This window comes from Narcine bancroftii, chromosome 2, assembly GCF_036971445.1.
Source record: "Narcine bancroftii isolate sNarBan1 chromosome 2, sNarBan1.hap1, whole genome shotgun sequence".
NCBI lineage: Eukaryota > Metazoa > Chordata > Chondrichthyes > Torpediniformes > Narcinidae > Narcine > Narcine bancroftii.
The window spans coordinates 75,368,248-75,394,452 of NC_091470.1; the positions used below are offsets into that span (position 1 = coordinate 75,368,248).

At 41.0% G+C, this 26,205-nt stretch overlaps 2 protein-coding genes across 6 annotated transcripts in view; one reads left to right on the forward strand and one right to left on the reverse strand.

The window, feature by feature from the left end:
- bub1bb (BUB1 mitotic checkpoint serine/threonine kinase Bb) overlaps positions 1–15,869 on the forward strand; it is an 89,467-nt gene extending 73,598 nt beyond the window's left edge. For all 4 annotated transcript variants that reach the window (XM_069917127.1, XM_069917128.1, XM_069917125.1 and 1 more), the window contains exons 20-24: positions 772–933; positions 2,519–2,661; positions 10,487–10,661; positions 14,234–14,340; positions 15,583–15,869. In XM_069917127.1, the coding sequence (XP_069773228.1) occupies positions 772–933; positions 2,519–2,661; positions 10,487–10,661; positions 14,234–14,340; positions 15,583–15,766 (771 nt within the window). In that variant the 3' untranslated portion in view covers positions 15,767–15,869. The remainder of the gene's footprint in view (positions 1–771; positions 934–2,518; positions 2,662–10,486; positions 10,662–14,233; positions 14,341–15,582) is intronic.
- A 3,251-nt stretch (positions 15,870–19,120) lies between these two features.
- Positions 19,121–26,205, reverse strand: part of LOC138753758 (sushi domain-containing protein 6-like) — a 62,808-nt gene continuing 55,723 nt past the window's right edge. For both annotated transcript variants that reach the window (XM_069917129.1, XM_069917130.1), the window contains exon 6: positions 19,121–22,003. In XM_069917129.1, coding sequence (XP_069773230.1) covers positions 21,978–22,003 — 26 coding nt within the window. In that variant the 3' untranslated portion in view covers positions 19,121–21,977. The remainder of the gene's footprint in view (positions 22,004–26,205) is intronic.

The following is a 26,205-nucleotide window of genomic DNA, read 5'->3' on the forward strand; positions in this document are numbered from 1 at the left end:
TAAAGGATGAGGTGCGTTAAAGGATGAGGTGCGTTAAAGGATGAGGTGCGTTAAAGGATGAGGTGCGTTAAAGGATGAGGTGCGTTAAAGGATGAGGTGCGTTAAAGGATGAGGTGCGTTAAAGGATGAGGTGCGTTAAAGGATGAGGTGCGTTAAAGGATGAGGTGCGTTAAAGGATGAGGTGCGTTAAAGGATGAGGTGCGTTAAAGGATGAGGTGCGTTAAAGGATGAGGTGCGTTAAAGGATGAGGTGCGTTAAAGGATGAGGTGCGTTAAAGGATGAGGTGCGTTAAAGGATGAGGTGCGTTAAAGGATGAGGTGTACAGTCATGGAGATGCACCACAGACAGGCTCTTTAGCCCGTTGAGTGCATACTGACCTTCAACTGCTTATTACACCAATCCTATCTTAAATCTACATTCTCAAAACCCAGATTCTGCTGCTTGATTAGTCTCTAGATGCAATTTGCAGTGGCTGAATTACCCATCAATCTGCACATTTTTGGGTTATGGTCACAGGGATAATATGCAAATTCCACACAGGTTGGGATTGAACCTAAGTGGTAGCAGGTAACTGCTGTACTTTCGACTCTCAATGCACATCCTCCACCCCATCTTGAATCAAAGAGCTTTGAAAAGGAATTTTTTTCAAATCGGGGCCTAGGAATGGATTAGATGATGGAATAGAAAATTACAAATGTATGTAAGTTTTTGGACAACTTTGAATTCTTACTCTCCATACATTCTGGGCTCTAAATATTTTGTTTCAAACAGGTATATTCACATAGAGTGCCCTGGGACTTCTATATCAATCAACAGCTCAAAATGCGTCTTGGCTCAGAGTTTAATAAGTATTTCAGCAAAAATCTGAGCTGCTACTTGTTCGACAATGGTTGTGTGACTGTGGATCAGGACGAAAACAGTGAAACACTTAAAGTAAGATATGCAAATTTCAAGGGAGAAAACGCATCATGAGGAACTGGACTCACTTTTACATTGGGATAACTAGAGAAGGACCATGTCATGAAGGATTTGGAATGAGATGGCAATTAAATGATGTGCTCAATGGCCTCATATCCTATAGACCGTCTTTCCCTTGCTTCCCATTTGTGCTTCCTTTGTTAATTCAGCCTTTTATATCTCTTGTGGCCAATATGCTGCTTAATCATATTACTTGCAACAAGTGACTTCAGCCCCTTTGGTGGGGGGCGGGGGGGGGGGAGGAGAGAAGGGGCTGGGTGCCTAGATGGATTGAATAATCTTTTGTCCCCCCACCTTGTTTGTTTTTTGCCTCTACCTGCTTTTTCTGACCATCTCTGTAATCTCTGATTCGTATATGCAGATCCCAATTTTTAGAAAATAATGTTCCATAGCATCATTATCTTTAATATAATTTTGCTTAATTCCCATTTTTTTCTGGTGGGATGGCAGGGTGTTAGAGTGGGCATTATATAGAAGGTGTTTAGCAAAGAGGGAAGAATTGTAATTTACAGAAAATTGGCTGTTAACTTTGTATTTTGAATAAGTTGAACCTTGCATTATCCTGGATGTGGTTATTTTGCAGCTTTACTCTTCAATTGAGGACTAGGTAATTTTTTTGTTTGACAATTTATGGAAGGATGAACATAAAGCTATCAGCTTTATGCGCAGCCAGCCATCGATCATTTAGCACTGCAGCTTTCAAACAGGCCCTTCAACCTATCTAGTCTGTGCCAAAGTGTTCTGCCTAATCCCATTGACGTGCACCTGCTGCATGGCCCTCCATGCTGCATAAATTAACAGTGCCCAGTCCCTCATACTGGTAGGGAACTGTGAAGTTGGTAGAACAGAGGAATCTGAGAATACAGATGCATAATTCCTTTAAAGTGATGTCATGGGTCATAAAGAGCTATTGCCATATTGACCTTCTTCATAAAGTGGTTTTGGATATATTCTGCAGGATGCGTCAAAGTTCTGTAAATGGTAATTAAAACAGCTTGCTGACATTTTATTTAGATCTAGCCTGAAGAATAGCAATTTAAGGAAGAAACCAGGGTTGCCAGATCTGTGCAACCAGGTCCCAATTTCTTCCCAAACAAAACAAACTGCTGAAGAAACTCAGCAGGTCAGACAGCATCTATGGAGGCAGTGGAAAGGGCAACGTTTCATAAGACCCGCATCAATCCTGAGTTCCTCCAGCAGTTTTTTGTTTTTGCTTCATATTCCAGCATCTGCTCTTTCTTGTGTCTCTGTCTTACATTCCAGTTAATGACAAAACTTCCTGATCTACATTCTATGGAATAAACAATAGTGCCACATTAAAAGGGTAAGATTTATTACTGATTGTCATTTTGAAGGGTTGATTTCAAAATGACCATGCATTAAATGCTAAAGTGATGCTTCTTGATAGGAAATTATTTGTGCAAACGTCACCCGATGAATTGTTTCTTGAATGAAGGTAATGTACCCGAAATAGTATTTCAAGAAATAATGGTTAAATATCTCCAATGACTGGTGACTTTTGTTTTCTCCCTTTTCATAGGATCAATTTCTGATGTGGGAATCTGTACCAGAAGTGCTTATTGTGTATCGAACCCTTAACCTTCTGGACTTGGTGGAACAGCTGCACACTGCTGAAATTGTACATGGAGGCATATCACCTGAAACTCTCTTCCTGGGACCCTGGTTAGTTTTGGTAGAATAATTATTCTTCTCAAAACCATTGTTGTATTGTGAAACGAGAAGTTCAATTTTTGGACTTGCATCTCTTGGACTGTGCCCAATCTTTCAATCTAAAATGATGTGACAAGAGATTGGTTCTATAAACCAAGAATAGACCGCAGTCTAGTCTACCTTTATCTGTTCTGAATTACTTTGGAAGAACTTGTTACAGAGAGTGGGATCATAAACATTCTGCTGGAGAAAATCAAGTGGCATCAGGAGGAGGAGGAGACCAGGACTTCTTTCAAACCCTTCATATTGATCACCCTCTGCTCTAAACAGCCCTGTCCAGAATTGTCGACCATTTTTTTTCATCCCTCCACTAGACCCATTGTTCCTCTTACTGATTGTTTTTTTTTAGCCAGTTTTCCAGCATCTGCAGTCTCTTGTCTTTTTTTTGGCATTAAATGTTGGGGAGAATCTTGTTTGTCCACCCTGGGGATTTCTATTAAACACCAGAAGCTGAAATTGGCTTCGGGAAGATTGCCACAGTTGAGACTAACGTGCTTTTAATTATAATATCTAACTGATTAGAACACCTCAGGTTCCAGTTTATTGTCCCATGAACCGAGGCGCAGTTGTGGTTTGTTTTGCAAACCATCCAGCTGGCTGTACACTATGTAGTTCAGCAAGTAAGACGATACAGAAGTGCAAAGATTGCATGATTTTACCTTTGTGAGGCTCATTCAAGAGTCTAGCAGGGAAGAATTTGTTCTTGAATTTGATGGTGCATGATCTTACATTTGTGAATCATTTTCTTAATGACAGGAATGATTAAGAGAGTGGGAGGAGTTTTAATATGTTGGCTTCTTCTCCAAGCCAGAGGAAGTTGTAGATGGCCTGATTCTTTTTTGTTATGAGCCCAGGGGACTCCAAAATCCAGCAGCAACAGAAATTCACCTAGATAATGGTTACTTAAACAAAAACATTTTTAATTTTCTTTGTGCATAATAATAAGATCAATATTTAACTTAATATTAACTTAACCCCCTTGTATCTAAGCACATGTGTATGTAATGTGTGTGTGTGTGTATGTGTGTTCAGGAAAGTTCTGTTCAATTATTCATTTTTCACTTCTCCATGTTCACTGGTATCAGGCAACTTTCATACTGTGCACAGAATTTAACATGTATGATCTTCACCAGGCTCTGGTGATTTAACTTAAATTGCTACTGCAAAGGAAGGTCTTTGTTGGTTTCAGAGAGAGATCTTTGTTGAACACACACAAACAGATCTCATTAATCAGCCACTTCAGTGTCTTGCCGAAAAAAAAACTTTCCCCCTCATGGGTTTCCAAAAGATTACCTCTTTCAGGTTACCACAGAGAATTATTTTTTCCCCTATTTCAAGAGAAACACGTTAACCAGCCACAACCCCTTGTAATTGACTACAAGGATTTGGAATAGGCTGAACTCTGAACTTCAAATGGAGTCTTATAACAGGAGTGCAAAACTTGCAGCCTCCAACACTAACCCCTGCTGTAAACTGACTTCTCTCCCTCTCTCTCCAAAGAGAATCACGTTTGTTTATCCTCTCTCTGTTTGCAAAACCCACATGACTCCTCTTAGAACAGCAAACTTCAGTTAGACTTGGATCACTGGCATCTGAATCAGTTTCTGAGCCTGGACATCTGTTACTTTATAGACAATAGTCCATTTATTCCACATCAGTCCAATTAATACCTACTTGTGAAGTCCTTCTCCAAAGCATTGTCCAAAGCAAAGTCACTGTAGACTTGTAGGTTCCACCTTAGGCATAGCTCTTGCATTTTAAATGAGATGTCTTTTGTGATATGTTAATGTCTATTTGTCAAGTGTACCTAAACTAAATCCCCACAATCTATATCTTTTTAAGATTTAAAAAAATCACTTTATTAACCCAAACCGTGCACAACACTCTAGTTTATTGTGGTCGAGGGTGTGCCAATTCCCAAAATGCATGATGCAATTTGATGGAATGCATTCAATGGTTCATCTGCAGATGTTGTTGAGGGTGCAGGTGACATGCCAAATTACTTGGACTTCTGAGGATATGGAGGCATTGATGTACTTTCTTGGCCACTTTGTTGATGTGGGTAAATCAGAACAAGATGCTGTACTCCTTGAAACTTGAAGCAATCTCTGTTTCACTGCCATTCCCATTCTTCTTCTGAGAATCTGTAATCAGCTCCTCAGATTTGCTGACATTCAAGGATAGGTTGTAATAGCATTAAGGCACTAGTCTCTTTATCCCCCTTGTACTCCATTTCATAGTTTGAAATCCTGTTGGTAATGTGCGTATTTATAGATTGAGATGTAATTGCATTGTTTGGTCACAACTGTGAATGTACAGGAAATAGAGTCAGGGACTGGATACTTAGCCTTGTGGAGCCCAGGTGTTAAGGATGATCGTGGAGAAGATGCTGTTACTGGTCTTTACTGATGTGGACTGCGGGGTAGGAATTGTACTGAGGGTTGTTAAGTCCAAGGTCACTGAATTTGGGCATGAATTTATTTGATACTGTTGTGTTGAAGGTGCACCTACTATCAATCGATAATCTGACGTGGTGTCCTTGTTGTCTACGTATTCCAAGGTTGAATATAAAGCCAGAAAACTGGCTTCTGCCATGGATCTGTTATGGCAGTAGGTGAATTGTAGGATGGAGATAATGTGAGCAATGACAAACAACCTCTCAAAGCACTACAAGATGGAAAGTGTCAGAGCCAGCGGTGTCGTTTAGGCCCATCACTACAGTCTTCAACACAGGATGACTGGCTTTTTTTTAAGCAGATGGCTGCTTCAGCCTGTAGGAAACTGATCATTAAAATTGCTGCTGTCTGCTGCTGAGTTGTATATGTTTTTGTAAGAACATTGATAATAGCCAACTGTCAAACAGTAAAACCCCTAGTATCAAGCACCTATGAAAATACTATACTGTACTTACATTGAACAAACTTCAGTTACATAAACCTTAAAGCAGGGGTGTCAAACTCAAATTCACGGAGGGCCAAAATTAAAAACTTGGACTAAGTCGAGGGCCGAACTAAATATTTATTGAAAATTTTCAACAACGTCTGCATGTTTTCTCTTCTTTCAACATATGTAATGTTAAACCTTTTCTTATTAAAAAAAAATGTTTAATAATAGTTTTGGATAAACTCTTTCCAGAAGCATTAACAAATGAGAAATAAAATATTCAATAAATAATATTTCTCTGTAGAGGATTTGTCAAATGTTGCTAGTGTGCTGTCGAATAGTAAAATCTGAGGGCTATTGAGAATGTGGGAGAATAACATGATTCCTGAAACAATCAAATGGGTGACTGATTGTGGGCATGAACTCTAGCACAGTTATTTGCCATGCCCTTTTTCCATTGGTACAGATATCCTTTGATTTACACACTTTTCAAGTTTTATGCCTAATGAGCTTGTATCCAGGTGCAGGACCATTTTTAACCAGGAATATATTTATCACTGTGACATGAAACTATTGGAAGATCATTTTATCCTGAGATTAAAGTTCATAATCCTTACTCAGGCCTGTGTGCGGGAGGGCGGGGTTTGCGGGCGATCGGGTTGGACAACGACAGTGCGGGGGCATCGGCTCTCGCTGCGGGGCGGCATCTCGGCGGATCAGCGGCCCCGTCACCGTGAGTCGCGGGTCGGCCTGCGGCAGGGAGGGGGAGTGGGAGTGGGCAACGGTCCTGGCGAGGTCAGGCCCGAGGCCTCCGGTTCCAGGCACTGGGAAGCGGCCCCAAAACCAGAGTCCACAGTGAGACCCTGCAACGTAAACAGAGGAGGTGGGGGCGATTAGCGGGCTGACGCCAATGCATTCTGGGATTTGTTGTATTACTGTGCATGCGCTATACTGGCGCGGCGGCCAGCGGGCCACCTCTAATACATTTTTGAAATGATCTTGATTTGGCCTGCGGGCCAGAGTTTGACATGTGTGCCTTAAAGTATTTTACTTTATTTTCAGTCACATTTGTTGAAAATATTTAACTGTTGCTTCATCTGTAGGTACTCCCCCTCCACGGAGCAACCCAAAAGATGAACAATAAAATCAAAATTAAACCCCACCTCCCCCAAGTTTACAGAATAAGCCTTACTAATATACTCTGGGTCGACGTCAGAAGATATCTAATCAGGGGTCATTAGGGTAACCATGGGGTTTAGGAGGAAAGGGAGGATAGGACACAAGCTTCCATTCGAGAACTCACTCAGTGGTGCGGGTGGTGCTTTACCTGCCTTGGACCTTCTCAGTCAGGTGTGCTGTCACACTTCCCCCCACCCCCCCCCCCATTGATATTCTTCAAACAGGTAAATCTGCCGCAAACCATCGTCACAATCGAAACGCGTGCCTTGAGGACTCGATGCAGCTGTCTGCAAGCTCCAGGGATCATCCATAATGTCACCTGTCTTTTTTGGAGGGGGTGGCAAAAGAAGCTACAAATCCACCAAGGTGACCCAATCCCACCATCCTCTCCATGAAATGCATAATCCCAGAATGGGTGAGCAGACGAAAAAATTGCAGGACCTGTGACAAATGCACAGGTGCTGTTGCCTGGAGCCAGCTGACATTAGATTCACTTCCTGTTCAACCTGCTAGAAATGTGGATAAATTAACTTGGAATTACGATTTAGGATGTTTGCAGCTCCCTAATTTTGTGAATTATTATGAAGCTTCCCAGCTGCGATTTGTTAATGTAATATATGATTTAAATAAAATTCCAGCTTGGGTATGTATAGAACTTGGTAAAATAGGGGGAACTAAACCCACACGATTTTATTTATAAATGAAATTTAAAGTTGTGAATAGAGAAACTCCCATATTGAAGCATTTAGTTGAGCTTTGGAATACAGTTGATAAAGAAATTTGGGGAGGAGGTTTATTGTCTGGACAAACACCATTATTTCAAAATAGATTGATACCGTTTTCCACGGGAAAAATTTTTAAAGATTTGGCAGGGTCAGGAATTAGATGTTTTTGAAGCAGGAAAATTTATTTCTTTTAATAGAATGAAGGAGAAGTTCAAGATACCTGAAAATACTTGATTTTGTTACTATCAAGTTGTGAAATTTTTATGTGAAAATTATCGCCAAGAGCAGTTATTTCCAGTAGAGACGGAATTTGAATTATTGTTATGTAATGGAAGTATAAAGAAATTTATTTCTATGATGTATAGGTTAATATAAAAGAAAGCCCAGAAAATAGAGCTTCATAATTCAAGACAAAGATGGGAAGTAAATTTGAATAAGCAAATGATGAACAAGATTGGATTGGGATATGTAGAGAAAATATGAAAAGTACAACAAATGTGAGAAATAGAATGGTACAATATAATTTTATTCATCAGTTATATTTAACTCCATATAGATTTAAAAAAATTGAATCTGACTCTTTCAGATTTATATTTTAGATGTGGACAGGAAATTGGTTCATTTTTGCATTCTACTTGGCAGTGTCCTAAAGTTGGTTATTTTTGGTTAGGTATGTGTAAATTATTGGAATGAATATTGGGTATTAAATTCCCACAGGATCCAGTGTTATTTTTATTGAGTAATATTAAAAATATTTAACCTAAGCTGAAATTGAATATGTATCAAAAGAAGTTCATTCAAATTGATTTAGCAATAGCAATAAAATGTATTGCCATAACTTGGAAGTCTGACACAGATCTAGGTATAGAAAGATGGCATGCTGAAGTTCAGAGTTGTATACTACTTGAGAAAATTACTTATAATTTAAGACAAATATTATATATTTTGGAAGATCAGGAGCCCTAATTTACAAAATATGGATGTTAATATTTAAATGAGGCTCTGACATTCCCTTTCTCCTCAGTATAATATAAGAAACTTTTAAGTAATAGGCACTTCTCTTGAAGGACTCGTGTCGCTTTCTTATAAAAGGCTGGTATAGGTAGGGAGGTTTTTGATTTTTTTATGTGCCACATGTTTTTATTGATTTGAATTATTTTTCATTATGTGCTTTATTTGTGTGGTTCTAAATTTAAAAATAAAATTTATTTTAAAAAAAGCATGTGACTGTAAGGTGGGGCCCTTGGGGGGTGGGGGTGCATGGGAGGGTGCTAAGCAATCCATATGGATAAAACAGAAGATGTTGAGAAACCAGTAGAACCACTGAAATATATCAGAAGGGATGTCATTTTAATGAAATCACCATCATTATTCAGTTAAACTTTAACATATCTGCTTAACTACAGTATTTTACTGGCTGAAATGTAGAGATTAAATAAAATAATGGTCTATAAAAAAACCTGTTAGAAATGGGTGGCGAAATGCATATAATGCATCATCAGGATCCTGTTGCCTGTTGGAGATCTAAATAATTTACTAATGCAACTCCTTTCTGATTTCACGTGCATATGTAATTTTCTTATTTTTGTTTTTTCATTTAGCAAAAAGGTAACTTTTAATATGATAAATATAAATTAATTAGTTTTGTGCCAAAGACTTGTCCTGCAGGTGGGTGGGGGAGGTCCAAGATACCTCATTTGGGAGTCATGGCCCACAATTCCCCCCCCCCCCCCCACTGGCCATGAATATACATAACAATATGCTAATAAAGATAAAGACATAAAGACTAATCCGGGATGAGGAGACACTTTGAGAGTCACCCCAATGGCAAGCAGCATCGGTCATCATTGCCATTTTATTCAAACACAAATTTATTTAAACAGCTGCTACATGCAAAGCTCTTCATCCTGGATGACTCTGTTTTATTCAAACAATTTTATTTAAGCAACTGCTACTAGCAAAGTAGAACCAATACATTCCACTGGCTGAATATTTGCTCCCATCTTCACCAAAGGTTTATGTGTTACTTCAGTGAATATTTAATTATGGAAGTTTATTTAAACTTTTATTCAATCAAGTTAATTATTTACTTTTTTTTTGACAGTTGCTTGAATTCCAGGTAACAGGATAACTGTAGTAAACTTGTTTTACCCAAGATTTTCAATGTCTGCTGGTTATGCAGCAAAATACAGTAAATTATAATATTCTACAATCCTGTTTTTGATGAGTGCACTTGGGATATTGAATATTGCACTAGGATTATTGAGTATATTTATTATTTTGCCAATGTATTAATTATCTTTTAAAATGTTTACTATTGGTGGGTTTTTTTTACAAATGCTTGATCAACTCCAGCAAGTAAGAAATTTGATGCATGTGTACGTTATGCGATGTATACGGCAAGCTCATTATCATTTCTTAAAGTGGAGAAAATGCACAGCTAATTTGTCAAATCTTGTTTCTTCATATAACCATTTACAGCGCTGAAGCAGGCCATATCGGCCCTTCGAGTCCACTCTTCCCCAGTTACATAAACAGGCAAAATTGCCTTTTGCTTCTGTAAGGGCCATGCTTTTGAGGATCTCCAGGTATCTTGCTTTCAGCCCTCCAGACAGTACTGTCAGGGCCTCCAACTGTGCAGCTTTTTTTTAATTGCCAAAAGGCAAAAAAAATTGATTGCAGTGCAGACAGATCTTCAGGTTGGTCCTGGAAGGGACCAGTAATGCTTCGTTTGTACTCACACTTCCATGCCACAGTCAAGAGAAGAATAAAGTGAAAGTTCAATATTGTAGAATTGCCAATGCACCAAAATCCCCCAAACCAAAACACACATAGCACTGCGAGCGTGAGGCAAAGGACGCTTCTCACTACACAGAGTGTTCTAGGCAACCAACACAAAATGCTTTAGGATTTCCCATATGGGCTGCAGTGTATTGGATTCACCTATTTTGTTTTGAAGACTGATCTGTTTAATCTGTTTACCCCTGTAGGATAAATACTCGTACCCCCATGTGTCCAAATGGTGACAATTCAGTAAAGCTCATGGACTTTGCATACAGTCTGGACATGAGGCTGCAGGCTGATGTTTCCTCATTTACAGGCTTTCCTACAGTTCATTCAATACCCAATAAGCAGCTTCCTTTGGAGTGCACCAGTGCCTACCAGGTAAGCTGCCACACAGAATTGACCCATGATGCAAAACTGCTTACTAAATGTAAGGAAATGCTCAGCATCTGTGGAAAGATTGTGTTTCTAATTGGTTCCGCTGAAGGTCTTTCAATCTTTCTTGCCACAGCTAAGATTATATCTGTATTTGAACTCCAAATGATGCTTTTCCATTTGTGGACTTCACCACTGTCTTTAAACCTTTTCTGTTTCTGCCCCTGTTATTCCTCAGTCCATTTTCCATGATGGCATATCATAAGGCAGCCACTTCTCCCCAGAACGGTACTAAAGGACATTCACAAATAGAAATTGGATATGTGTGGGGGAGGGGGAGAATAATGGCAAAGAAGGCAGAAAACTGGTAGGTTGTAAGTAGTCAAATGCTATTCCTATTCAAGAGTTCAACTTCTGGTAAAATTGGGAGGGGGTGAAGTGGTTTTGTTGAACCTTTGTATACAGACTGCAATGTTTTTTCACATCCTTAATCAACACGGGTTATAAATTTGAGACTTTCCTTTCGGTGATGAAAGTTGCAAAAAATCTGGAACTTCTTGCCCAAAAACCTTGGCTATTGGTTCAATCTTTCACCTGCTCGTTTGAGGTTGAGTTACACTGCCTTTGCTGGAGATATCTACGTTCCTATGAAATGGAGGGAACTGTCAGGAGTGAGGTTTATTGTCATGTGCAGCAAGGTGGAAGGTTTGTTTCCCATCACATTCAGTAAGTCGACCCACAGATCGACAGCAAATAAAATAGTCGTGTTTAAAGTTACAGAAACCAGTTAGAACAGAGCGAGGGCAACATTAATTAAATGTGAAGTCCATTCAAGAGTGATAGGAGCAAAGATGAAAATATGGAAGGAACTTTGAATCTGATGGTGCATGATTCAATAGTCATGAATCTTTCCAACAGAAAGATGGACAAATGTGTGTGGGTGGGGTGCGAAGAGTCTTTTAGTATTACGGTTGCTTTTCCAAGACAGCAGAAAGTATAGATGGAATTAACAGGTTTCTGTGATGTTCTGAGCTGCATTTGCCACTGCAGTTTCTTGTTGTCTTGGGTGATCCAGTTCCTGATCATTCAGTGATATATCCTGACAGGATACTCTTAATAATGCATCTGTAAAAGTTTCCTACCTTTTAATTTCACCAACAAGCTTCACAAAAGAAGCTCAATTTCATCTTTAAAGACATGGGATTTGTTTCAAAATGGTCATGATACCGGATCCATGCCACATAGATCATTAAGCTTTTATATCCTCAGCTGATCAGACTTTGAGAGGGGAGCTACTATTATAATCCAAGTGACCACGTTGATAAAATTAGTAACTTAAGAATTTGTGGTTAGGGTATTAGAATTTAGCAATAGTTCAGCTCCAGGCCTAGAACTGTATGTGCAGTATAATGGCATATTTGCGAATCTGATTGTGGCTAAATATTTATTGGAATAAATGATCCATGACCAGCTATTCCAGTAACAGAAATTTGCCCCCATAGATTTTGTCACTGGCAAAAGAAATTTAAGACACTGAATTAAAAATGTGCTCCAACAGAATCGGATTGGGTAAAGAAAACTGAATAAACAATGTGAAAGAAACAAATATTTGTCAATTTTTGAAGGTTGATACTGGAAAATTGTGATACTGCAGGTTTTTGAGGAACACAGCCCCTCTAAAAAGGAAGTGCTCCTATTTGCACAGTGAATTTGAACTTTTAATACAGGTACACGATCCTTTATCCGGAACCCTTGGGGGACAGTGTGTTCCGAATTTCGGAATTTTCTGGATTTCGGAAAGCCCACCGGAAATGTGCTGCCATATCCACCCCCACCCCTTCCAGTCGCCCAGCCGCCTCCCCCAACAGCGGTCCCTTGGCCATCTCCCCTTACTGTGGTCCCTCAGCCGCCCAGACATCACCCCTGATTGTCGGTCCCTTGGCCGCCTCCCTCAACCGCCAGTCCCCACTTGCCAGATTTTGGAGCTTTCTGGATTTCAGATGTCCGGATAAAGGATTGTGTACCTGTGTTTCAGTGCAGTTATTTGTAAATGAGAATCTTCAATGCAGGTATTTTTGATAATTGTGACTGCTTTGCTGCCTTAATTGTCATTGGTAATGCGTACTTTTGGAATTAGACATTTCCTAACGTTCTACAGGTGATTAATTGTTCCTATAAATGGCTCCCTGACCAGTCAGCAATTTATTTTGTTGCGGAGAAGAGCTAAATGCTTCCATGGAATATCCAAAATGTTCTTTCAAGAAACGCAGTTTCCCTGCTACTCCCATTGATGAAAGCTCTTGCCTCCATTTCCTCTGTTCCATGCACTGTTGCTCTTCCACCAACTTCATTCTCTAAATCTTCCAGCACCTTCAATGAGATCTTTCTAATGGCCACATCTTTCCCCAACCCTTCAGGGGAACATTGTCTCTTTGTGACTCCCTGATCTGCCCATTCTCCCCCCCACATCCTTGATTGAGGACCACAAACAGACCTTCCAGGTGAGGCAGAGTTAGACATGTATCTCATCCAAATAAATTTGCTGCATTCAGGGTACTCTGGCATCTATATTGTTGATACCCAATGCAGACTGGGCAACTGCTTCACCAAGCACCAATGTCTCTGGGGATGAAGCTGGAACTCCTAGTTGCTAGCCATTTAATTTTCTCTTTCCATTCATGCACATACTGTTTACCCTTTGCCTCGCTCATTGCCAGAATAATGCTAAACATAAACTCAAGGTGCAATCCATCATTCCTCCTGGACAGCCTTCAACCCAACAGCATGAGAAGTGAGTTTTCCAATCTTGGGCAACCACACTGTTTTCATTTCTCCCACCCCCCCTCAACATCCCACTGAGTACATTAAAAAAATATTTTATTATTTCAGACTGTGGCCTCCCCTTAAATATGCTGTGGCTTCGGGGAGCTGTATGGCTCCTGTTGAGAATAGTCGCTTTAAATTTCCTCTCCCCACTTTAGTTTTAGAGACTCCCATCCTGAAACCTTGACCATTTCTCTCTACAGATGCTGCCTGACCTGCCTTGTCCCTCTGGCCTCTCTGTTCATTATCCAATCTAACTATTCCATTATTCTTGGTGTAAAGTACATGTAATTGTCTTAAAACCAAATTAGTTCTATCGATGATGCATTTTGTGATTGACTTGTGAGGTGATACTAAATATCTAGATTTCCATTGAGAATGAGGATGATTTTGCAACATTAATATTTAAATTTAGACATACAACATGGTATTAGGTCCTTCCGGTCTATGAGCCAGTGTTGTCCAAATACTCCAGCCAACTTACAAACCTTGTATTTTTTGAAGGATGGGAGGAAACCGGAGGAAGCCCACGCAGACATGGGGAGAATGTACAAACTCCTTAAAGACATTGCCAGGTTCAAAGCTGGGTTGCGCTAACTGCTATACTCACCATGCTGCCCAAAGTGAAGTGAAATAGACTAAAATAGTTCATCTTCAATTTTTTTTGTGTCAATGATGCAAGTAGAAAATATGCCACGAGGAACATTTGACAATTAAATGTGGTCTAATTTTGTAATCTTCTTTGGCTGTTGCAGATTGATCTCCTTGGGATTGCAGACACTGTACATGTTCTGCTTTTTGGAGGGCATCTAGATGCTTTTAAGAAAGGTTCTTTGTGGATTCTCAGTCCAACATCTTACAGGTATTTTCAGTGATTTTCTGTTTTCTTAAAGGAGCATAACATTTTCCTTCACATTTTTATACTGCAACTCGCTGCTGCATCACAAAAAACCTTTTTGTGTCATTTATCAGGGATCAATATTAACCTGATTCTTCACTTTTATAAAGTTTAAATCTGTCTTTGCCACTGTAGTATGTTAATAAGTAGGAATGCTGCTCGTATAGAGCAGGTGTGGCCAACTGTGGCCCGTTGTCAATTTTTAGTGATCCAGGGTGAATTTTCAAAATAAAATAGAATTTGGCCTATTAGAACATGGTCTCTAACAATTAATTGCACTGTATGTACATTGCAATTCTTGGTTTCAGCACCAGATATCACTGACATTTTGAATAACTAAGAGGCTTCCATTGCACTTAGTTTCAACACTTGATGTTGCCATTTTGAATAACTGCAAAACCAACTGTTGCAATCTTACTAATCAATGAAAACATTTACCTCAGTTTAATAAAAAAGTTTGGTTAATTAAACACGGCAGAACCAAAAAGTTGGAAAAAAGCAAGGAAATGCTAAAAATTTCGGATATGGTGGAAAAATGAATACTTTTTCACAGAAGCCAAGAGGAAGTGTGTTTGTTTGATTTGCAAGGAATCTATTAACTTTAATACCTTATCTACAGATTTACACATTACATCATAATCATGAATGTGGACACTTGGGCCATGAACTGTATTCACTGAGAATTGAGACATGTTGGGTGCCTTGTCCCTTCTTATTTTGCACCTGGTTTTATATTTTGCACTGCTTTTTGAATGAGTTTTATTGTATTCATTTAAAGAGCAGCAGACAGAAATGCCAACTGTAATATGTGAGCACAGAGGTGAAAACTGCTGAGTTTAATAGTTTGACCTGACTCCTTGTATTTTTCTATGTGGCCCACAACTAAAAACATTTAGCCACCCCTGCTATAGAGGTTGATAAAGTTCCTGGTTCTGCTTAAATGTACCAGTCATTTAAAATGAGAAATGTGGGCAATTCTCATTTTGAGTTGGCAGGTGGAATGTTTCAGCCAATCCAGATCCTTGAGTGTGTAATCCAGACTTGGAACAGTAGTAAGGGAGCACCATCTTGATGTTGAAATATGACCTTGCCAGTTGAATGAAAATTCCCCTGCATTACAATGGTGACTGCATCCTGAGTGTTTTATTGGCTAGATGTGTTTTTTAGTCTGTGAAATATTTAATTGTTAACTTTTTAATTCTTCAGACTGGAGTTCCTGTTCATGAAGGAATGGAGCATTTTCTTTGAAAAGATTCTAAATGCAGGAAATGAACCCTCAATCCTGACACTGAATAGCTTGAGACAAACAATGAGAGAAGCTATTGAAGGCAATTCTGAGATTCTGAGGGGGATTTTAATCATCGAAAACATACTTGCTTCAAATGAATGAGTAATTTTTAAAATTAAATGCTATTTTGTTACTGAATAAAACTTGTGTAAATGTTTGTTATTTCCATCAAAATTAACTTTTAATTAAAAGTTTTTTCAATAAATTGCATTCCTTTTTTAACTAAAGGTCACTTCCAGCAGAGATTTTTTTTTGTAATCAACTGTTTCCAACAGTACTCCTTTAGCCTGCATATAATTATGCTGGGACTGTGCTGGGATCCCAGCTATTTACAATGTATATTAAAGAACTGGATGAATTGTATGTAACATTTGAGTTTGCAGATGACACTAAGCTGGGTGCAGTATGAACTGTGAAGATTCCAAGCAAGCGGCGAGTAGAGGTGGCGCATTCACCAAGCAGCAGAAGCCATTTGAAAGAGAGCTGGGTCACGATTGACTCTGGGAGGCAGAATAGCCAACAAAAGGAGAGTAGGTGTAACAGAGTGGCTGTTTTGGGAGTGACGGTGATTGGAGCTAAGTGCAGAGGGACCAAGCAGGCTGAAAGGGTCAGGTAACAAAAAATATTGTCCATTTTCAGGCAATGTTACCAGGATGGTGATCAGAGCTGTAATGTGCAGGATGTGGATTATCAGGGAAACTTCAGTGATTCTAGTGACTACACCTTTGAGAAGTGTGTCTGAGTGCAGTTCCTGACAAACTGCAATAAACTGAAGTTGGACACCTGCATTTTCTGGGAGACAGTTAATTGACAGAAGTTGTAGGGATGTTTCTCACACTCACGTGCAAGGTGCAGACAGCTGAAACTAATAGGAGAATAGTGTCAGCAAGTAGTGCAGTGTTCCTCTGTAGCTATTTTCCTCAAACAGGTATACCACTTTGGATATTGTTGGGATGAACTATCAAGGGTCTCGCAGCAAAAGCCAGGTCAACTGTGCAGGGGTGTTGAAGTCGCGCAGAGTGATAGTGGTCAGTAGACAGATTGGCGGCTCTGTGGCTACAAAAGGTATGTTCTCTCTGGTATGGCTGTAGGGAGGATAAAGAGCAAGTTGTCACAGTGCATGCAGGTAGGTGCCAGGTAACAGGCCATTTCAGCCTATGAGTCCATGCTGCCTAACTTACACCCCATTAACCTATACCCTTGGTACATTTTGAATGGTGGGAGGAAACTGGAGCCCCCAGAGAGAACTTGCGCAGACAATGTACAAACTCCTTACAGACAGTGTGGGATTCGAACTAAGTTTTGTGAAGGATGAGGTCCTACAGGCTGAATTTGGGGAGCAAATTTAAAAAGGTCGCAATTTCAGGATTGTATATCTAATTGCCAGTTGGGATGAAAAAGTGGTCTGAGCTGCTTTGGAGGTGATTCAGATTCCTGGATCATTGGTGGTGGGATCAGTTCAGAATAGATTGTCTGCACCTGGTTTGGGTTGGAAATGATATCCTGGGAGGGGTGTTTGCTAGTGCTGTGGCGGGGTGGGGGGGGGGGAAAGTAATGGTGGGAATATATTTGGGGAGACATTAGAATGGAAGTAGTAGCAAAAGTAAAAAAGGGCTAAAAGAGCCACTGTACTGTCTTGGTTCTAAAAAGACCATGAGTATTTAAAAATGTTTGATTGGCAAAATGGGAGGTGTAACAAGATCAGAGTGTCACAATACATTAGACCCTAGAAATAGTATTCATGACTCAGGGAAGCCCTGCATAAAAATTATATATTATTAATATCTATCTCATTTTTATCGTAGTTCACGTGGTAACATTTTTATCAGATAACTTGTTTAAGGAAAAAAATGACCTTTTTTTTGTAAGTCATAACTGCTCGCTTATGAGACTTCATTGTAATAACCAAGGATTTTCCTTGGATTTTCCTTCATTGTAATAACCAAGGATTTTCCAACAATATGCCATTGGTGTATAATAAAATTCAGAATATAAAATTAAACAAATTACTGTTTCTCGGGGAACCCTGGTTGAGAAACACTGCATTAGACATTGAAAATTTAATGCAGGTATAGCAGGCAGTGAAGAAAGCAAACTTATAATAAGAGGCTTTGAATATAGAAGCAGGTAGAACTTGCTGCAGTTGAAGAGGGCCTTGGCAAGGCCTGACCTTGAGTTTTGTGTGCAGTTTTGGCCTAATCTAAGGAAGGCCATTTTTGCTATTGAGGGAGGTCATTCGAAAAGGAATCTCAGGGTTGTATGTGACGTCGTATCTACTCTGACAATAAATCTGAGTCCACTAGATGGATGGCAGGAGGAACATTTGAAAGAAAGAAAGAATGGATAGACTAGGGTTTATACTCATTTAGAAGAATGAGATATAGAGATGTACAAAATTCTAGACAGGTTAGAAGCAGGAAGGATGTTCCTGATGTAGGCAAAGTCCAGAACGGGGAGGCGGGGGGGGTCCACAATATAAGGATGAGGGAAGCCATGTAGGACTGAGATGAGAAACTACTTCACTCAGTAAAAGGAATTGGATGAGGCCCTTGTGGCTAAAGCAATCAAGGGTTATGGAGAGAAAGAGATTGCATGATCAGCCATGATTGTATTGATGGAGAGTGTGGCTCAAAGGCCTCCAACACCTATTTTCTAAAGCCCTTTTTACACTGAAAAGCCACAACCCATCTATGGAAACCAAACTTGCCTGTTCACAGAACAGACAAAAGCCAGGTCAGTGGGTTCTTTTAGACGGCAAGCCAGCTTCCCGAAGCAAAAGAGGCAGGACGTGTAGTACAGCCCTGCTTCACCTCTGACACTACCTACCTTTGTGGATTAAAGGTGGGTAAGATCAGACCCCCAACCTGAATCCGGCTTCGATGCGTTCACAGTGCTCAAAAGGTGGATAATACCTAGCTTTAATCATCTATACAAGATTCTATGCTTCCATCAACTAAGGCTGCAAACTACACATTAGCCATGTATACTGTGTCATGACACTTAAGACATTTGGACCCAACTCACAAAAATTGGACGAGCTCTTAATCGGAGCAACTTGGTTGGGATGGATGAGTTGGGCTGAAGTACTGGTCTCTGTGCTGTATATCTGACCGACCAACTAATAATCTTCCAGTTCTGATGAAAGGTTTTAAATATTATGCTGTGAAAACATGGATGTCAAGGAGAAAGAGCAATAAACAAAAGTGAAATAAAAGGTGGGAAAGGCTCTTTAACCCTGCTTCATTTCTGTCCTCACTAGCCTCATTCAAAGATTATTCATGTGCTGCCTGCTGGGTTTCCTTGTGTGCCCAGAGCAATACTGAACTATAGTGGACCCAGTTCTGCATTGATCTTGGTTTCTGGTTAAGGACTTGGGGTTCCAGGATGAGCTAAATTCATTGTAATTGGATACTCCAACATTCAGAAGAGTTAATTTAAAAAAAATGCTGCTTATCATTATTTCACTTAGAGTAAATTTATTTAGAAATGCAGTTATATACATAGTACAATTAAATTTAAATTAACTTTGTACAAATATTAAAATACTATTTTGACACCCATTGCAATATACAGGATTCCGAAGCAACCTTAAAGCAAAAGCCAAAGATGGACAGGTTATGTGACCCCAATACTTTCCCAAGAACCACACACTTGTACTTACAGACAAGTTCCAAGAAACAGGGCCCTTGTTTCTGTATCAGGAGTAGCACCACCTCTCCCAGTGTACAATGGCATCGTCATCTGGTGAATGCTGTAGAATGTTTCATTTACAAAAGAAACAGTAAATTCTGCTCGATGCCCTCTTTCTGAGCCAAAGGCCCAAGGTACAGGTGTGTTACAAAATAAAAAGCAGGTTACTCCAGGAATAATATTTGGATGCGCATTCACACAACAACTTGGCACAAGCACACAAAGCCACTCAAACGTCAAGGCTAAGAAGATGGGAACACCTGGCTTCCATTAAATTCTGCTGCAGGTTTGATATCACCAGCTGTGGATGAAATATAGGTACATTGCTTCCCAGTGAAAATGTGACATTAATAACCATAGACATAGTTGAGAAGGATCATAGATATAATGGAGAAAAGATTAGAATTAGATGGTTGGCAGGGTCACTTACATGCAGGATAGATATTGGGATGGACCAATGGAGGTAAATGTATTCTCTGCTACAAATTAGTGGGTACCTGTTGATGTTCAAAAAGTCACTGACTGCGGAGGAGACTTCAGAGCAAGCATCTGCTTTAAAAGCAAGAGCTGTGGAAGAGTGTCCCTATTTTTCCTCCCCCAAGTGTGGACCTGGTGGTCCTCAGCCAGACATTTGAGCAAGCAGTAACTCACATTTCCATCATGTATTTTCCTAATCATTCCTGTTTCCAGAATCTCTTCCCCAGTGTCCCTCTCCCATAGTGTTTTTTATAGCTCCATGCCATATTAGAAAGATCTAAGTTTGGTAACTCTCCTGTGAAGATTCATGGGTAAAATTATTTGAAGTGTTAATGTTTTGTTCAGGCCATTATTTTAAAATAGTGATATACCTATGCTGTTCTCATTAGTATTGATTCATAACCAGGGATCCCAAATTTCTGAGCCCTTCATCTAAAGTGAAGGCTAATGCAAGTGAAACATGCACACACCATTCAAATCAGCAAGGCTAAGAGATTAAATATACAGGCTCCCACTTTCCCTTTTTTTTTTACAACGCAGAAGACAAAGACTATCCAGTAGTATTTGATAATCCACCAGAGATTGCAGGCATTTGGAATGGCGGGGGGGGGGGGGGGGGGGGGTGGAAATCAGGTTATGGATTTCAGATTTGGTGTGGGGTGAAGCAGAAGCAAGTGGGTGGTGTTGCCATGAGCTGCAATGGGATTCCACCACCAAGCACAGCTTCCCTTCCTGCCTCTGCAGGGTCCATTCCCTCCCTGGTCCACTCATCCCACTCCAGTTACCCCACCTGATTCCTCACACTTTCCCCTGCAACAGCAGGAGATACAGCACTTGTCTCTGAACAACCAGCAGCCATGCAAGCTTTCCTGGTCCCAGTTGAGTACTGAGGAGTCTGCTGAAATGCCAAGTCTGCTTTTACAAGGCCAAATTGAGTCAAGGGAAAGGGCATTTGGAATGTGCAAAATGTGTTCAGCACCCATTGTTCACCCCATCTCCACACTATCCCTCACAAGGAAGATGTTTCTCATTCACTTAATATTTGATCTCATCTGAGGACAGCCTTTTCGTGGGTATACAATATGAGAAAAATTGAAGCTGTTCACTTTGGTAACAAAATAGGAAACCAGAGTATTTTTTAAATGGTGAGAAGTTAGCAAATGGATAGAAGACATTGACATGCAAGTTCATGAAATTCACAAAGGTGATGTGCAGTTACAGCAGGAGTTGAAATTGATGCCCCCCTATTACAAGGCAGTTGGAGTACAACTATAAAGATTATGCAAATATACAGGGCATTTAAGAGTACTGTCTAGTTCGGGGATGTAGATCCAAGAAAGAAAAGTGCTGATTAATTAATTGTTATAATAGAATGAGAGAAGAGTGCATTGAAACTGAATTAGGTATTGTCTAGGAAAAGGTTTGACTATTTCTGGTTCAAGGCATGGAAAAATGACTTAGATGTCTTTGGAATTCTCTACCCCTGAAGGCTATGGATATTCATGCACTCAATACTCAGGTCCAAGTCCAGAAATGATACAATTTTGGATATGGGAATAAAGGGTTAAAGGGAAAATTGTGCAGCAAACGGGACTAGATACAGAATCGGTCATGATCTCAAGCACACTCATGGAGCCGAATGATCTAATGCTGCTTCTGCCTAGACTCGATGAAGGGCTCAGACTCTTTACTTCCTATGGATGCTACGTGACCTGCTGATTTCTCCAACACCTTGTCTGTTACTCCTGCCCTAGTGACTGGAGGTTGGCAAGTCGTCACAAAAATGTCACTGAGGACCAAACCAGGAAGTGTGGTCAAAATGCACATATTACACAATCACCCTCTGCAGAATCTCAAATCCAAAACTAGCATTTCAAACAGAAGGATTACCCATCAATAGCTACCCAGCCACCTCACCTAGACTTAATCAGCACGACTGAATGCAGTCTCTAATTCACACTGATTAATTCTACTGCCAAAATACGCCCAGTGCAGAACGTGCTGATATCACATCCCTGTCATATGAGACATCACCAGGCAGTAAGTGATGCCCCTGATAAGTGTCTTGAAATAAGAGTGTGTCAAATGGAGATGGAGTATCAAGTACTGAAGAGGAAGCTGAGCAATTTACTTCACACTGAGCATCTTAAGCATCCTTGAGCAGTGGAATATCTGAAAGAAAAGAGAACAGAGGATGAGTGAAGAGGAAACGGTTCACGGGTAAACTGGTCATTCATAAGCTTTATAGCATCCCCATAGTCCATCATCACCCAGGTGTTGAAAGGGTAGCCTTCCTCATGCTATTGCTCCAACACCAAAGATCTCCGCCCTCCTCCAATTCTGATCTTTGGAGATTGTATCGGCAGTTGTGTTGTGTTCCTGAGATCCAGGTCTCCTTCCATTCAATTTTGTACCTTCAACTCTTTCCCCATAAAGACCAACCTTTTAATATGTTTTTAGCTACCTGTCCTGATATCCATTACATCCTTCATTGTCATTTTGTTTCAGAATATACTCTGGTATTGTTTTAAAAGCACCATGGCTTGATTGCTGATAAATTCTGCTGGTCCTGCTGGCTGCAGTTCCACAGCTGAGAGAATTAGCCCTTAAATCCAGTGTCATGACAACTGTTCAAAGCGTGTCAATGGCACAAGGACAGGTCAACAGTACGGCAGAGATTACTGCTGAGGTTTGACTCTGCTGCCGGCTATGTGACGTTTATAAATTCTCGCCATGACCTTATGGGCTTTCCTCAAGTGCTCTGGTTTCTTCCCACATCCTAAAGGTATGATCAGTGTTATGAGGCTGTTGCAATATAGGTGGGCATCTTACTAAAGGTCACACAGCCTGTCTCCAGCCCACTGGGGTGTGTTCAGCTGCAATATAGCAAGATTTTGGCAAAGGCACAAATGTAATAATGTTCCAAACAATTGTGTGAGTGAAGCAAGCTGAGGAAGAGGGTGGTGGGCTGGAGGAAGAGAATGTCATGGATATCAACAAAGATGCATGTGCGATCAGGGAATGGACCCACCTTAGGGAGTGGTGGGGGTGAGGTGGGGGCTGGATTGGAGCAGATACCAAAGGATCATTGGCACGCCGAGATATGTCACTGGGAGGGGGAGCAAAAAGGGAAGTAAGAAAAACAAAAAGTGAGCAGATCAAGGAGGCAGGAATTAACCCCAGTCCTCAGTACTTGCTGAGGAAGGAAGTACAATATTCTAAAGGTCAAAGAGACTGTACTAAGACCCCCCAAACAATTCAAAAGACCCATCGATACTGCAGTTACTTCCAAGTTACTTCCTTTCTCTGGGAGCACATGGAAGGGGCTTGATTCCACATCGAACTCAAACAGCATATTATATTTTGCATCTAAAGTGCGCATTTTTCATGGGAGTGTTCAAACAACATAGAGACAGCTTTTGAACCAATGTGGGAGCAATTTAAGCAATGCCAAAGTGTTCACTCTCTTAGCAATTACGGGTATACCCCGCATTACGAAATTAGAGCACTCCTACAAAACCTTTCTTAAGCTGAAATGACATAAAGCAAAGATCCATTCACTACTATTTTCATAAAAGTGAAAACCCATTCAAATTCAAAGTGAATTTTCATATAGTGAGTATTCGTAAAGCACCTGTATGCAATTTGAGAGCTTGAGAAGTTGGGTGCAGAGGCAGATTAGCACACTAGATGGCAGCACCAAGGGTAGATTGAAACTGATCGAGCTGAGAGCAGTGGAAGGTGATGTGCTCAGTACTGCATCCGCTGCTCCCAGTAGCCTCCTCTACATCGGAGACGTAGCACAGATTGGGGTAAAATCATTTTGTTAGAGCACCTCGGCTCTGTCCACCACAATAGCGGCAATCTCCCAGAGGCAACCCATTTCAATTCCAACATGGCTGTCCATGGACTCCTGCACTGATAGACTGAGACCACCTGCAAATTGGAAGAACACCTCATATTCCTTGTGGGCACCTTCCATCCAGATGGCATTAACATCAACTTCATTTTCTGTTAGCTACACCCCCCCCCCATCTATTCCTTTCCCCCAGCTCTGCATTCAGAGACAACACTCCCCCCACCCCACCCCCCATCAATTCTCACCTTTCCTCTCTCCTGTCCTCTCCATATCCAATTAACACCAGTAAAAACATAAAATGCTGGAGAAGCTCAGCAGGTCAAACAGTGACCTTTATGTAGTAAAGATACAGAACCGACGTTTCAGGCTTGAGCCCTTTATCAAGGTATAAGGAAATGCCAGAATAGGAGGAGGGGAAGGGCTGTGGCAAGGTGGAGAGAGAGGGGACAGCAGCAATGAGGGGTCAGAGGGATGGTAGGGCTGTGTGAGGGAGGGGGAAGAAAAGGCAAGCAGGTGTAATGGAAAGCAGTAAAGTCAATGTTCATGCCATGTGACTGGAGGGTGCCCAGACGGGAAAATTATTCCTCCAATCTGTGGGTGGTCAGGGTGGGACGGTACACAAGCCATGGACAGACATGTGAGTGCGGAGTGTGACCCAGAATTGAAATGGTTGGCCATTGGAAGGTCACTGTGGTTGCAAAGGAAGCAGAGGTGCTGAGTGAAGTGATCTCTGATGTAGAGAATACCACAAAGGGAGCACTGGATGCAGTAAAAAGGCCCTGTGGATGTACAGGTGAAGTGAATTATTTGTCTATTGGTCTGTACTTCTCCCTTTCTTTCCTTCTCTACAGCCTTTTAATTCAGGTGCTTGCCTGCGTTTTACTCATACCTTGAAGAAGGGCTCAGGCCCAAAGCATTGGTTATACACCTTTACCTCCTATGGATGTTGCAGGACCTGCTGAGTTCCTCCAACAGTTCTGTGTTCTTACTACAGTCACAGCATCTGCAGATTTTCAGGTTTCACAGCAGCACCCAGTTCATCCAGACCTTATCTCGATGAAGCCCAAATTGAATTTAATTGTTTATTACTCTATATACCAAGATGCAGTGAAAAGCTTTGTTTTGTATGCTATCCAGGCAAGTCAACCCATACTTACAGCAGGGAGCAATAATTAAGTGCAGGATGTAGGTGAAAGAGTGCAGGGAATAGGGTTACAAAAAAACAAAGTGCAGGGGATAGAGAAAAGTAGATTTTACCAATGAGAGGTCCACTCAAAAGTCTGATAACAACAGGAAAGGAACTGCCTTTGAATCTGGAGGTTTGTGTGTTCAAATTTGTGCTCCTTCTCTCTAGGAGGGGAGCAAACAGTGTGACTGGGGTGGGATGGCATAGGTTGGCAGTTTCAAGGCAGCGGGAGATTGGTGAGAGCTGTGTTTAGCCGTTGCTCACCCATTGCTCTGACCGGACAGGAGATCCCAATCAACAGCAGACAGCATTTTGCAATCCTTTATGAATGAGGCAGACCACCAGTTCTGGCCGCATGCAAAACACAGAAGTACTGGGGAAACTCATCAGGTCCGCAGGACTCGATGGCTAACCAATGCCTTGGGCCTGATCCCTTCGTCAGGTAGAAGAAAAAACAGACGGAGGAGGCCTGAATAAACAAAGTGGTGGGGGTGGGGGGTGAAGGAGGAAGAAGCATAGACTGGTCCGATGTGCACTTACCAGTCGGAATTTATTTCATCACACAAGACTTCCACTTTTGCTGAGAAGCTCTTGAAATCCCTCCCAAAATCTTTCCCTTCCTTCAAGATGCTTCTTTCAGCATAATCTGGGCTTTTTCTCATCTCCCCTTAGAGAGAAGCACCTTACAGTAGATAGTAGGCAGATGTAACATGTATCCCTTTTACACAGTGATTCCACTAAATTGGTGTGTCAACAACCCATGTTTAAAACCGGGTCAGGTCTGATTGGAGTGTTCACTCTGAACCAAAACAAAGCAGTCTCAGTGCGACCTTTACAGAGGGACCCGGCATCCAGATGCAAAAGGAGGTGGGACCTGCAGCATTACAGCATTGGCGTTTCAGGAAGGCGGGAGAGCCTTTTACACTGGAGCCAGTTGGTTTCCCATCGGCTCTGATATGACCTTCCTTGGAGGACAAGAACAGAGATGAAAATGAACACTCCCCTAGGCCCTCACGGTTTCATCGTGTTCACACAGGTAAGTGAAGCAGTTAAAAGGCAGATAAAAGGGCCAAGCCTATCACCTGTGTCCCTCTCCAACTTCTACAGGCACATCTCTGAACACTCCTGACAGGATGAATCACTGTGTGGTATGGGAACTACTCTGGCCAAGGCCGCCAGAAACTGCAGGGAGCTGGGAATGCAGCTCAAATCGTCACACACCCTCTCCCCAGTTCGACCCCATCGACACTTTCTGCTGCTTTGGAAAAGCAGTCAACATTTCCACCCTCGTCAAGTTCTCTACTTCTTCCTGTTGTGAAGAAGAGTGCG